At 30.9% G+C, this 12,433-nt stretch overlaps 1 protein-coding gene across 1 annotated transcript in view; it reads right to left on the minus strand.

The window, feature by feature from the left end:
• Nucleotides 1–7,651: 7,651 nt before the first annotated feature.
• The window catches only part of LOC119834433, a 64,202-nt gene continuing 59,420 nt past the window's right edge, over nt 7,652–12,433 (minus strand). Inside the window, exon 7 of the mRNA XM_038358792.1 lies at nt 7,652–7,886. Coding sequence (XP_038214720.1) covers nt 7,798–7,886 — 89 coding nt within the window. The 3' untranslated portion in view covers nt 7,652–7,797. The remainder of the gene's footprint in view (nt 7,887–12,433) is intronic.

The following is a 12,433-nucleotide window of genomic DNA, read 5'->3' on the forward strand; positions in this document are numbered from 1 at the left end:
GTTTGCTTTGGGTTATAAATGCTTGTTATTTTTATTTTGTCTTGTATTTCTTATATAGATAAGATCTATCTATACTAATATTATGAAGCTGAAGAGTTTGTTTGTTTGTTTTAACGCACTAATCTCAGGAACTACTGGTCCGATTTGAAAAATTCTTTCAGTGTTTGATAGCCCATTTATTGAGGAGGATATATGCACAATGTATGTATAATGTGGGGGGCGGCTTGTGGTAATTATACATTTACCTTACATACTGCACTTTACGTATTTATACTAGCTGTTAATAAGTCGATATTGTCAGCCTGAATTATCTTATTTACCTAGTTGTTCTCAAACTCGGCTTCTCTTGCACATAGAAACCCAACTTTGAAAGAAATTTTTGAAATCGGTCCAGTAGCTTTAGAGATTAAGGTGTTCAAATAAGCAAATAACAAGATTTATCCCGATTTTAGTACGTTTTACCCTTGTACAATTTAATCTGTTAACTGTTACTGTCCTATTTCTTTATTTTCTGGTTATTTTGTAAAAATAGCACTCACTCGAATAAAAATCGAGTATAACAACCATATTTGTTATATGTGATGATATAATGTATATGCAAATACAAAATTCATACGCTTATCTTTTAAATATTACAATAACTTATCAAGACGCAAGATAAAACAGAATATTAACATATAAAAAGATAATTTAAAATGGTACATTTGTACCCAGTTCCAGAATATAAAATAAACTAGGTAGCAAGTCATCCAACAAATTTCATAGCGCGTGAACATCCCCTAACCAAATTTAAGACGACCACTTTACAAAGACCTCTTAAACTTTCATGATATGACACATAAAAGTGCACTGCTTACATAAAATTAGGGTTATCAATTTTAAAGTAGATAATTTATACAAGTTATGTTTAAGTATCTATATTACGTAATTGATTTTATTAAGGTGTATTTATTTTAAATAATTTACTATGTACCAATTGTCTCGCAGAGTAAGTCTACACTTATTTTAATCATACAAAATAATATTCCTCTACTAAATTTAATAATATTATTATCATTAATATTTAAAAACTTATAGATGAGCTTTATGAATCAATGAGTTGTAACATTATGCAAAACATACGACCGGCACGGAACTATAATTTATAGCTTTCAATCGAAAATATATTAAAAACAAAGTTGATATAAACCTATTTCGCAAATTGTACGAAAATAACAACATTATTACGATTTATAGTCAATTGCGTATATTCCGCCATTGTATAAATTCTCCACGCACACCCCTGCAGCTGAGGTCAGGATAAACTGGAGATATCAGCCACTACATTCTAGTTGGGGAGACGCGACCAGACGGCGCCAAATTTTATGACTCACTTTTGCCAAAATACGTACAGATTCAGTGCATTTTCCACTACAAAATCTATCCTCTGTAGATACTGTATTGTTTTTACCCTACTGTCTGAAGGAGGGTATTGTTTCTCAAGCGTGTATATTATTATGTATATATATATATTTATGAATGTATGTCAATTTTTTACGCACGCCCTAAGTGTCGTTGTAATTATTCCCAATGTGGTAGTGAGATAGGCTATATCCAATTTACATTATCAAAATGGCGTCCGCATTTTTTTACCCTAACATAGTATGGATGTCAAATAAAACGTGACCTAAAACTATAAAACTAAAATAATTGCAATAAAACCCAAAAGTTAGCAATCGGATTTTTTGTTCCTAAAATGTTTTTTTTTTTTTTTTGTTTCTAAATAGTTTTTCGCTGTTGTTACGGACGATAAATCTGATCTATGCAAAATGTAGTACGCTGTATGTGCAAGAACATTCTAGAGATTGAAAAAGGTTATACCACACATTGAATTACATTTTCAACTTTGCACATGAATTCACTTACCGAGCACGTAGCATTTCCAATTCCTCGTAGCCTTCATCGATATAATAAAAATAGCATACTATTCGTACATCTCGTAATAATATAAATGTGTTTACGCTTTTATACTTTGAATGGTGCTATAACACCTCCGCAATTATACCTTCTTCTTGGCATCTCCAAATTCCGTTTTCTCTGAAACGGTTAAATTACTATTACTAAAATCGTTGCTACCCAAAAAAAACACTTCTACAAAATACCAATAAAAATCATGTAAGCTCCATAACTGATTCTTTAACTTAAATGATATAAATATTGGCTGTCAGTTGATGATTAATTCTTTTGCAAAAGAAACAAATCTCACAGTATTCAATACTGCGAATCAATAGTTCCTCCCCAAATTCACTAAACATAACTGTGGGGGAGTTAACAATATATAGTCGAATGCCGTATATAGCGAGGGTGCAAATGCTGTGATTAATAAAATCATCCGATCATAAAATATTTATACTCCGTAAGAAACGTAAGTAATGTGTACACATAAAATTAATATTGACCAAAATTGGCAGACGTTTCAACAGTTGAGATTCAATGTATGTTCATTCCTTCATAAACAACGTGATACTACAAACGTTTTTATACACACTTTATAAAAATATGTTTAAAGGATAACAATCTTCATAGCACAAATTTTATGAGAAGGTGAGCGCATAAACTAGGTAAACCTGTCAAATGAGTCGTTCCCGCTGCTCGCTTTAGTTCACAGATAGCATACATAAAATTAAGGTAATACGCTACCAGCATTTTTCTTTAAATCTTCACTTTTTACCTCATTATGAGACAGATGTCCAACTATACCTCTAGTGTTGCTTATAAGGTTGCTAAGTGTAGGTATTTATAAATATTAAACTACTTACTATTTTATATCTGATATATGTTTATGCTAAATCTACTATTCAAATTAATATAATGCTTAACTACGAAGCTGTTGGTTGGTGTTCGTGTTTTCCGTTTCTCATTTTTTGTTTCAAAATATAACATGACATATGTAAAATCATAACAATGAAAATGCGAACAAATTCGTAATTCAATTACGAATCTGTTCACTTCAACTGTTAATATTAATTTTATACAATGAAATACGGGAACAAAACTTCAAACACTTAAGTCATGCCGTACACCGTTCACCGTACAGCCATAAAACTATTTTGACTCATTTCGCCACGTTATCTTTGTGATTTCCGTACAAGCGCGAACAGGGTTGCGCATTGCGGGCCAAATATCGCGCTTTCTATAAGCTGACTTATAAATTGCTTTAATTTAATAGATCGCAACTGTAAACTGAGGGGTTCACCGCTTACACTCATTTTTCTCTGGGGACGCTATCGTTACATAAATAACGCCCAATTCAAAGTCAGAAACATTCATGGAGCTCCCGACAAGATAAATACGAGTTTATTTCCTTGGGAAACGCCAAATGGCTGGGGCACACCTCCCCAAAATAAATTTAACTTTTTTAATTTGTATTTTTCGCTTTGAACGCGAAACACGAGTGTTTGGAGTGTTTATGTTATTAAAAGGATTGGAAATATATATTTCGTATCCATTAGTACGACTTTCGTATCTGTTAACCCTTATAGTATAACAACAATAAAAATATGGTAGGTACTAGGAAAAATCTGGCTTGTGGTTTCATTATTTCTACTTTTATAAAAAAAGAAAATCGTTATATTAACAATGGCTACTCTAATATTATACTCAAATATATTATCCAAAGTTATGTTTCAGTACACTTTAATGTACTATTGATGAAAAAATTAATGAACATAGAAAATTTTCGTAACAATTACCCTTTTTTAAATATTTTTACTAAACTCAATATATTTTCATTAATTAACCCCTCTGCCAACACGTCGACCTGTGCGTGGCTGAATTCGATAAAATTTAAGCCTTTAAAAATACGTAAATTAATTAGTGAAGAGATTCCAATTACATGTATTGATTTTAATCCCTAAATGTGTATAACCCTAACTTTAGTATACCAGAACTAAGCTGCTTTAAACTTTTAATTAACTGCCCGCTTCTGTTTTACCAAATTTATTTTCATTTACAAAAAATAAATCAGTGGGTAGTTTCAAATTACGAGAAAGTTGTGGGTATGTATACAATAATTTGATGATTGTGTTGAAAATATGCTCCAAAAATTAACTCGTAAAATGAAAGGTTCAAACTTGTAACCATTAAACGACCATTAGCATAAATAAATAAACACATGCTTTTGCGCTCCAAATTTATAGCTTCAATAAAATAGTACAGATAAATAAATAATCCACGGTAAGCACGATACGAAAATAAAATATTGTAAAATGTTCACAATATAGACGTAATTTAATAGAGAATGAGAAGACATGAAAAGTGAAATATAAAGTAACCACAACTAGCTGAAGATTTATGCGCCACAGGTGTAGTTATTGTTAAAGTTTAATAAGTCCCAACCGTAATATAGGGTTATAGTAAAGTTTTGGTAAGACGTGTGGCCTGAAATTTAATATTAATTCGTTCCAATGCCCATTGTAGATTCGCTTAAAACAAGCGGTTTAGTTTAGAGGTTGTATATATGCAAATGTTATGACCCATTCTTGTAAAGCTATTTAAAGTAAAAGCTTTCTAATTCTAGAACTCGATGAAAAAATTGTTATGAGAAAATCTAAATAGGTATAAAATACTCACGCGATGGAGTATTTGATGTTTCAACCTTTAGTGTACGTTATGAAAAACTTAGAAATTGCTTTATTGTTGTCACCTTCCCTATGTAAAACATACCCATTTTATATCACTAATACTCAAAAAACTTTACCTAAATCATTTTTGTTTGTATTAAATATGCTAGCTGCGCCTCGCGGTTTCACCCGCGTAAATCCGTATCCCGTAGGAATAACGGGATTAAAAGTTGCTTATATGTTATTCCAGTTGTCCAGCTGTCTACGAACAAAATTTCATTGTAATCAGTTCAGTAGTTGCGTGAAAGAGCAACAAATACACACACATCCTTGCAAACTTTCGCATTTATATTAGTAGGATTATCGCAATCAGCGAGGTCGAAACTCGTTTGAAAAATACAACATTCTACATCATCAGGATTCTTTGACGGCTAAAATTTTATTAAAAGATTATCTTTCTTTTCTAACAATATTTCGACAAAAAAAGTAATGGATGCTTCATAAAATATCTTTTCCTTACCTTCTACAAAACACAGCTTTTGTTCAGCAAGACATTTTTCATCCACAATGAAGGAATGAAAAACACGAAGAGGGTAGAACCAAGTGTTAGAAGTTTTACATATAAACGAATCCAGTATTACAATTTTCATTTTAGAGATTTCTTCCGCAATTTCCTCAGAAACAAAGGTACACGGTTGCCTTTATGTGCATAATGCTATCTTTCTGAATGTTTATTTGGATTGTGTCTATATAAGCCAGCTCCTTGCCTTGATACAGCGCTTAAAACAGAAAATAAACATTAATAAAACAATTTTTTCCCTACAAACCACCCAAAACCAAATGTTAAAGCAACAAAATATTAAAGAACATAACAGAAATATATAACAATACTAAAAAATCACTAACAAACTGCTGTAGGCGTATGAATAATTGAAGTGGTCATTCGTCGAACGGTTATTTTTCTATTTTCAGTGCAAAATGCTTTTGTATGGAAAAAGCTTACATCAAAATTCTTATACATGACGTTATCAACGTCATCAAAAAATTTAGGTACCTACGAGTAATAACTTTCATTAAAACGAATCGATGAATATCTGTAGGATTTTGATCATGAGTTTACATTAATATCTTTGTTTTTAAGCGGTTGAACGCTCGCAGCTTTAGATGTAGGTAATGATAAAAATTGTATGTGCTTATAAGAAAAAATATTCAATGGAATTTGACTATTTTAATCAGAATTTCTATGCGAACAGAACTTGAGAACAAATTAAGACGTCCACGTAACTATTGTTTGAATGAGTTTTTAATTAAAATTGTTTTTACTCTGTGATTTGAAATGTACAATTTTTTTTTATTCAAATTCATAAATAATGAAAGTTGCTAGAATAAAAAGTAGATGTCATGCTGTAAAATAAATACTACAAATATTGTAATTCTTTTATGTTTCAACTTAATACAATTTATTGAAGCTCAATTTATGACATTTTTGTGGGATGAAAAACATTTTAACAATACAGTTTAAGCAAAAATTGTTTAATAAGTTAATAATAAGGTCTTACGCTAATACAATAACGCATAGGGGATATATAGATTAGAAACATTAAACAAAATCAGGTACAAAAAGAAAAGAAATTTATATTTTTGTATTTCATTTAATGAAATACATAAATTCGGGTTGGCACAACTACAAAGTAGGTATCAACAATCCAAATATAGAGAAGAATTTTTCAGTCGTAGAAACTTCAGGACTCTTGCTTCTATTATTTCAGTACAACAATGACGTCATGATTGCGTACTATCTGATCACATTGCTACTACTCTTTTTTGTTTATTTTAAAATGGTTTCCTCAAATGTCTTGACAAGCGCACAAATTTTGTAAAAAAGAATATTTTCATAGCAAATAATTTATGTGCTTTTTTCTTAAACATATACATATTATTGTAATAAAATACGTATTTTTGCTTAAAACGTTAAAAACTATGCTTTAAATTCGCCTTGACTTAATATCTCATAAAATCATAGTTTGCACAAAACATTTAACACAGATGCATAGATAATTAAAATATCCTTAAACAAACGCAAGACGGATAAAAGTGCAAAAAAATTGGAGAATGGAAAAGAAAATTAATATAATAGAAAGCGTTTCAAGCAGATGTTGTTATAAGACAGAAATAAGGCAAAGAAAAAACATTCCGTATTTAGCACAATACTTTTGTAATAAAATCAAAAGCAAGCTTGAGTAACTACACTTTCTATTTTAAAGCCGAAAAAGTTATAAAATTGTTCACTTTTGTTACAATACGAAAATTATGTACCATTGAATTCATTGTGTTAATTTTAAAATGATATATTGTTAGAGTGTTTATCTAGAGTATTCAATGTAGTTACCTATTGGTTCGAAGCCGTTTTGAACTAATGTTTCATTGGATTAGGATGTCTAATAAAAGTTCAACTCCTGCCTAAGACACCCAAATAACTCATTCAAAATTTATAATGTAACGACCAAAAAAACTGTAACTCTCCGAAAACTTTTTCGTTAACCGTAATTATTTTCGTGGAAATTTACTTCGTCCCAATTAGCTAGGGAAACATTAAATATTATATATTGCAATCAATATTTTAAACATAGCAACCGTTGTAGGTTTTAGAATACATTGAAAAATATATAAAAAAATTGCCAGTTATTATTCATTCAATAATATAAGTACTCTACGATCGGAACGTCAGACAATATACAAATATTAAAAACAATAGATGCATAATACTAAGGATATATAAGAATAATCATAATATAAACATTATCAAGTACATTGACCCCTAGCCATGTTACTTTTAATCCTTTTTGGTGACACGAGTGCCTTGAAGCACGACTGTACAAACGACCATTTTTCTTTATTTATCTAAAACACTAGCAAAACATTTGTTTTAAACACTCGTCTCTTCTAATTCAGTTTATATTTTGCTATTATTGCATTCAATTTTTGTTTATATTCACGTAGCTCTTTTGAAAACCAATCATTCAACTCACATCGAATACATTTTCTGCGCAAATTAGAAATATCAACAATTTATTATCTATGCTTCGAAACAATGTTCTACTTTTAAACTGAGTGTTAATTTTGAATTAATCGAAATGTTGAAGTAACGTGTGATCAGATAATATGCGCCATGATGAATATATTAATATTAACACGTTTATCTCATAACATATGTAATAATGAAGGCTATAATTCCTAGACGTTTGTACAGCGCTTGATGTGACGTCCCTCGTTTTCCTGAACCATCTGTAAGAAAAAAATAAAATAATCAACAATTAGCCCCACGATATAATCACACTAATATTATAAATGTGAAAGTTTGTTTGTTTGGATGTTAGTCCGTCAATCTCGCTGAAACTACTAAACGGATTTTGACGAAATTTGGTATACAGTCAGGGTATGAGCTGACTTGGATGATAGGATAGTTTTTATCCAAATTAAATGCTTCCTTGAGATCAAAGAGAAATCTTGATATCCGGGCGGTCTAGTAATAATTAATAGCCTATTTGATCTTGAGTCTTTTTAACCGTCGCTTCAAAAAATCGAAAGATGCTCTCGATTTGTAGCGTACCTTTTTACCCGACTGCGTTACAAAGAGGGCAATGGTTTTTTACCGTATTTTTGTGTGTCTTTTTTTTACAATTTCAACAAAAAATTCGTATGAGTTTTATACTGGTTAGTTAGTCACTACACCCTACACTATTAATTAAATATTCATGTTCATATTCACACGGAATCCCTTCACCACCTTCCCTTCCCACAGCAACCTTTCGAACCAATTAGGGGTTGACAAAGTGTTTCAGGCATGTGGGGTATAGTGGAAACGGTTTCTTAAATTCAAATTTAGTTTTATACAAAAATTCATTATGAAATTTTATTTGGAATCAGTGAGGTTGAACTAAGAAATAAATAATTAATCAACCGGGCATTAAGAGATACGTATTTTTTAAAAGCTATAAATGTTTATCATGTGATTATATTTGAAATTAATAACTTTTTAACGGATTTTAAGCGCCCGTGTCTCCCAGTGACCACGCTCGCTGTAAAGTGTTCGAAACGTCGGGTTAATAATATAATGAATAAATCGTGTTCAAAATCCGTTAAAAAGTTTTTAATTTCTAAATGTATAATACTCGCGTAAAATCAAACGCAAGAATATACTATATATTTGATTATACTATATTGTATTGACTAACAGAGGTAGAAAGCAATAAATTTTCCATCCACAAATATGGTCATCGACCGTACCTTACCACATAACACATAATAGTCTAGTTTTCTTTTGAAACACAACTCGTTAAAATACTCACAATTTTGTATAGACCTATATAACTTTTTGCGATTTCACCTTAAAAGTTATATAAAAAATCTTATTTGAGGAAAAAAAAACATATTCGTATCTCTAATTTAGGGTAAGTATTAATCCTGTTCAGGATCTTACAGATATCCCAGTAGAATGATATCACCACATATCAACATATCAGCATACTCTGCTGATGCATTGTCTTTACTTCCTATGGCTTAAGTGTGACGTCACAACTTAGTGCCTTGATAGATTAAAGCATATTCCCCGCTGACAGTTTGAGACCCGCACTCCCGGGTCCGACAAAGGTTTAACTTTCACGCAGCAGGCATCCGTTAAGAAAGGATTTTGATAAATTCTACCCCCAAGGGGAAAAACAGGGATGAAAATTTGTACCATGAAAATTTCTACATATAAAATTTTAAAGTAAACGCTACTTAATTTATGTACGTGGTAATCGAGCACGCTTCGGTACGAATTGGGCCTGCTCGCACGGGGAAGTACCACACCCCCACAGAAAACCGGCTTTAAATAATAGCATGTTATTGTATTTCGTACGGTGAATGGGGGAGCCGAAGGCCTATATTCTTTTCCTTATCCTTCCCAATCCTTTCCTTTATTCCTCTCGTCAATCTTTTCTTAATTCTTTCCCGATTTAAGGTCGGCAATCCATTTGTAGAAGGGTAAGGTCTGCAATTGGCCTTATGCCTCTCCAAATGTTCATGGGCAGTGGTAGCGCTTACCATCAGGCAACCAACCAGCTCAATTGCCGACTATGACATAAAAAAAAATCAGAGGGTAAACTGCCTGCGTGTGACTGTAAACAATCAAAGTAGATATTTAATAGTAAATATATGAACCAACTTTACTATCCTTATTATTCATATTTCAATTTGAGGAAATTGTCGTTCGGTGACTTTAATCCTTATAAATTATTCAGCATCATAAATTTATTTTACACCTTTCGCTTTACTGATTGGAACATCAAAGTTTTCGTCAAATAAATAACGATTTTGTTAAAGCTTCTCGCAGCCCGGAGGTGTTTCTGGGTAAATAATTTATTTGAAGATTTACCAATAAATGAAACAAACTTTTTACTTGTCAACTTGGTAATGAAACGTTACAGCCTACATCTAAAATCATACAAAGGCTGCCATCATTTATGTTTACCTGGATCACTGGAAATGAAATTTATTTTATACGAGATAATTTATTTATTTTTGGATGAGTAAGACTGAGTTTTATAAAATTGTGTTTCGTTAAATTAGTATTAAGTTAAGTTAAATTACTATACAATTGTAAAATTCTCTTTGTTTTAATTGTTGCCCTCGGGTTGCGAAATAATGTTATCTTCAATTAGTAATAAACGTAAACGCTACATTGGACTTCCATGAAATTATAATTAAATGATGATCATACCTAAGATGATGAACTAAGATGAGGTGCGTACTAAAAATTTTATATTTTTGTTTATCATTATTCGCACCCCTCAAAATCCACTCATAAATATATGCGATTTTTCCCTCGACTCTATTGTAATAAACTCATTCACCGCTATTTAACGGCTTTTTAACGGCCGACTACTAAGTTAAAACCGAATAGACGACTGCTTTTTCCTTCTCATTAAAAGAATTCATTTAATTTGAATACATTTTCTTAATGGTAGTCTATAAAATTAATTATCAAAGCAAGGCCATATCGCTTTATAATTTTTCATAATTTATAGATTACAGAAAAAACTCACGACGGCCAGACCATTGCCTATGTTCGAAAATAATTAAAACATGGTTTCTTTTTATGCCATCTATATAGGTAATAACGATTCTAGTCTACATTTTGAGTCCTTAAAACTTGGCTCGTTTGGTTTGGCTGATATCAGATAGTACATGTGTGTGTTAAATTGTGTATTCGGCTTTGTTACATCAAAAATTTATAATTTGAATTCTCATAAATTTCAAAGAATTCATCAAATGAATATATAAACTAGAGTATCGTAACTGGACATGGTCATTACCTTTTATTGTATTTCGTATAACGAAAATAGAAACGATAAAAAGCAAAAGTTGCAATTCGTTGGATAGTGTTGCCGAAAACACGTTAACGTGCATCTTAGCCCAACTCTTTAAAGCATCAAAAGTTTTGCATCGAAGTCTAATCAGTTCCAAACTTAACTAAATCCATGAAAAGTTCAAACGTGGTCTTGTGCAATATTACGGTAGTGCGGTTGTTACTTCATCGGAATTACTGTATTTAATGAAATATTACTTAAACGATTATTTACATTCAAGTGAACTGATCAAAAACGTCCTTTTAAATTCTTTAAAAATAATGGTTCTTTTTGTAATTTTGATAGATTATTTTTATATTTATTTAAAAAAGTCTAATTGGGCCTGTTATTTTCGAGATATAAGGACTAACACTTTATATATGTTTATTACATATTAAAGTTTATTAGTACAAGCTGCTTAATTATCTGGTTATTATTATCCAGATCATAGATTCCACTCATTGAATAATCAATAAGTGAAGATGTGTACTTGCACATCGCAGTACAATTACGTAAAATGCTTATAAATTGATTTAATATTCAAAATTGGAGTACAAGTTGCTATCAAATATCGATAATAATTAGACTGCAGCGATGGCATCGTTTAAATATAATGAAAGACTGGTAATACGGTTTAATGGAATGGTAAGTTTATTAGTAGCTATTGAGGCCATTGCTTTGATAATGCACTTATAAATGTTTAACGTTTAATCAAATTCCACTTATTATAAAATTTTTCATCAAATCTATTTCATTTAAAAACTACAAAGGTTCATTGAAATTATCGAAATCTATATTTTGTCATAAGACGAGTGGCGTAAGTTTTAACTTTCTTTTTCTTTTCAATTTATTAAATAGATTAACAATGCCAATTAGATATTATTGGTTAGATAGATAGTTGTTCCAAGGTCATTTATAATAATTTTGTTGTATTATTAATTATATATTCAGATACTTTCGGCCATATAAATAACAATTTAAATATTGGTAAAGGACTGAATCCCTTAATCAAATTTAGCTTCATTTTGGTCTTAAACTTAGTGAAGTGCATTAGAACTTCTTATAACAATAGATATTCAGCTAAACCCTTTGCATTTCAATGGAACGCACACGATAAATCCAATTCAAAATTTCCTGAATTGTTTCAGCTGAAAAGTCAGCTGAAAAAAGAAAAATTGATACAATCCAATTAATACAATACGGAGCGGAGATTCGTGAAAGTTTCATAATTACAAACAAGTTTATTTACTCTCATTTAGCGAGCCCGCATGACTGCTGAGGTCTATTTACATATTGTATAAACGCCCATAAATTAGTTCATATTATAATATGTAACTTTATTACCCTAAGGATGCTCTGCTTAAACATATACAGTAAAACTTGGTTAAGTGGGACCTGGATAAGTGAGAAACCTCCGTAACTGGAACTCATGCTGAGGTCCCA

Source organism: Zerene cesonia, chromosome 19, assembly GCF_012273895.1.
Source record: "Zerene cesonia ecotype Mississippi chromosome 19, Zerene_cesonia_1.1, whole genome shotgun sequence".
Classification (NCBI taxonomy): Eukaryota; Metazoa; Arthropoda; class Insecta; order Lepidoptera; family Pieridae; genus Zerene; species Zerene cesonia.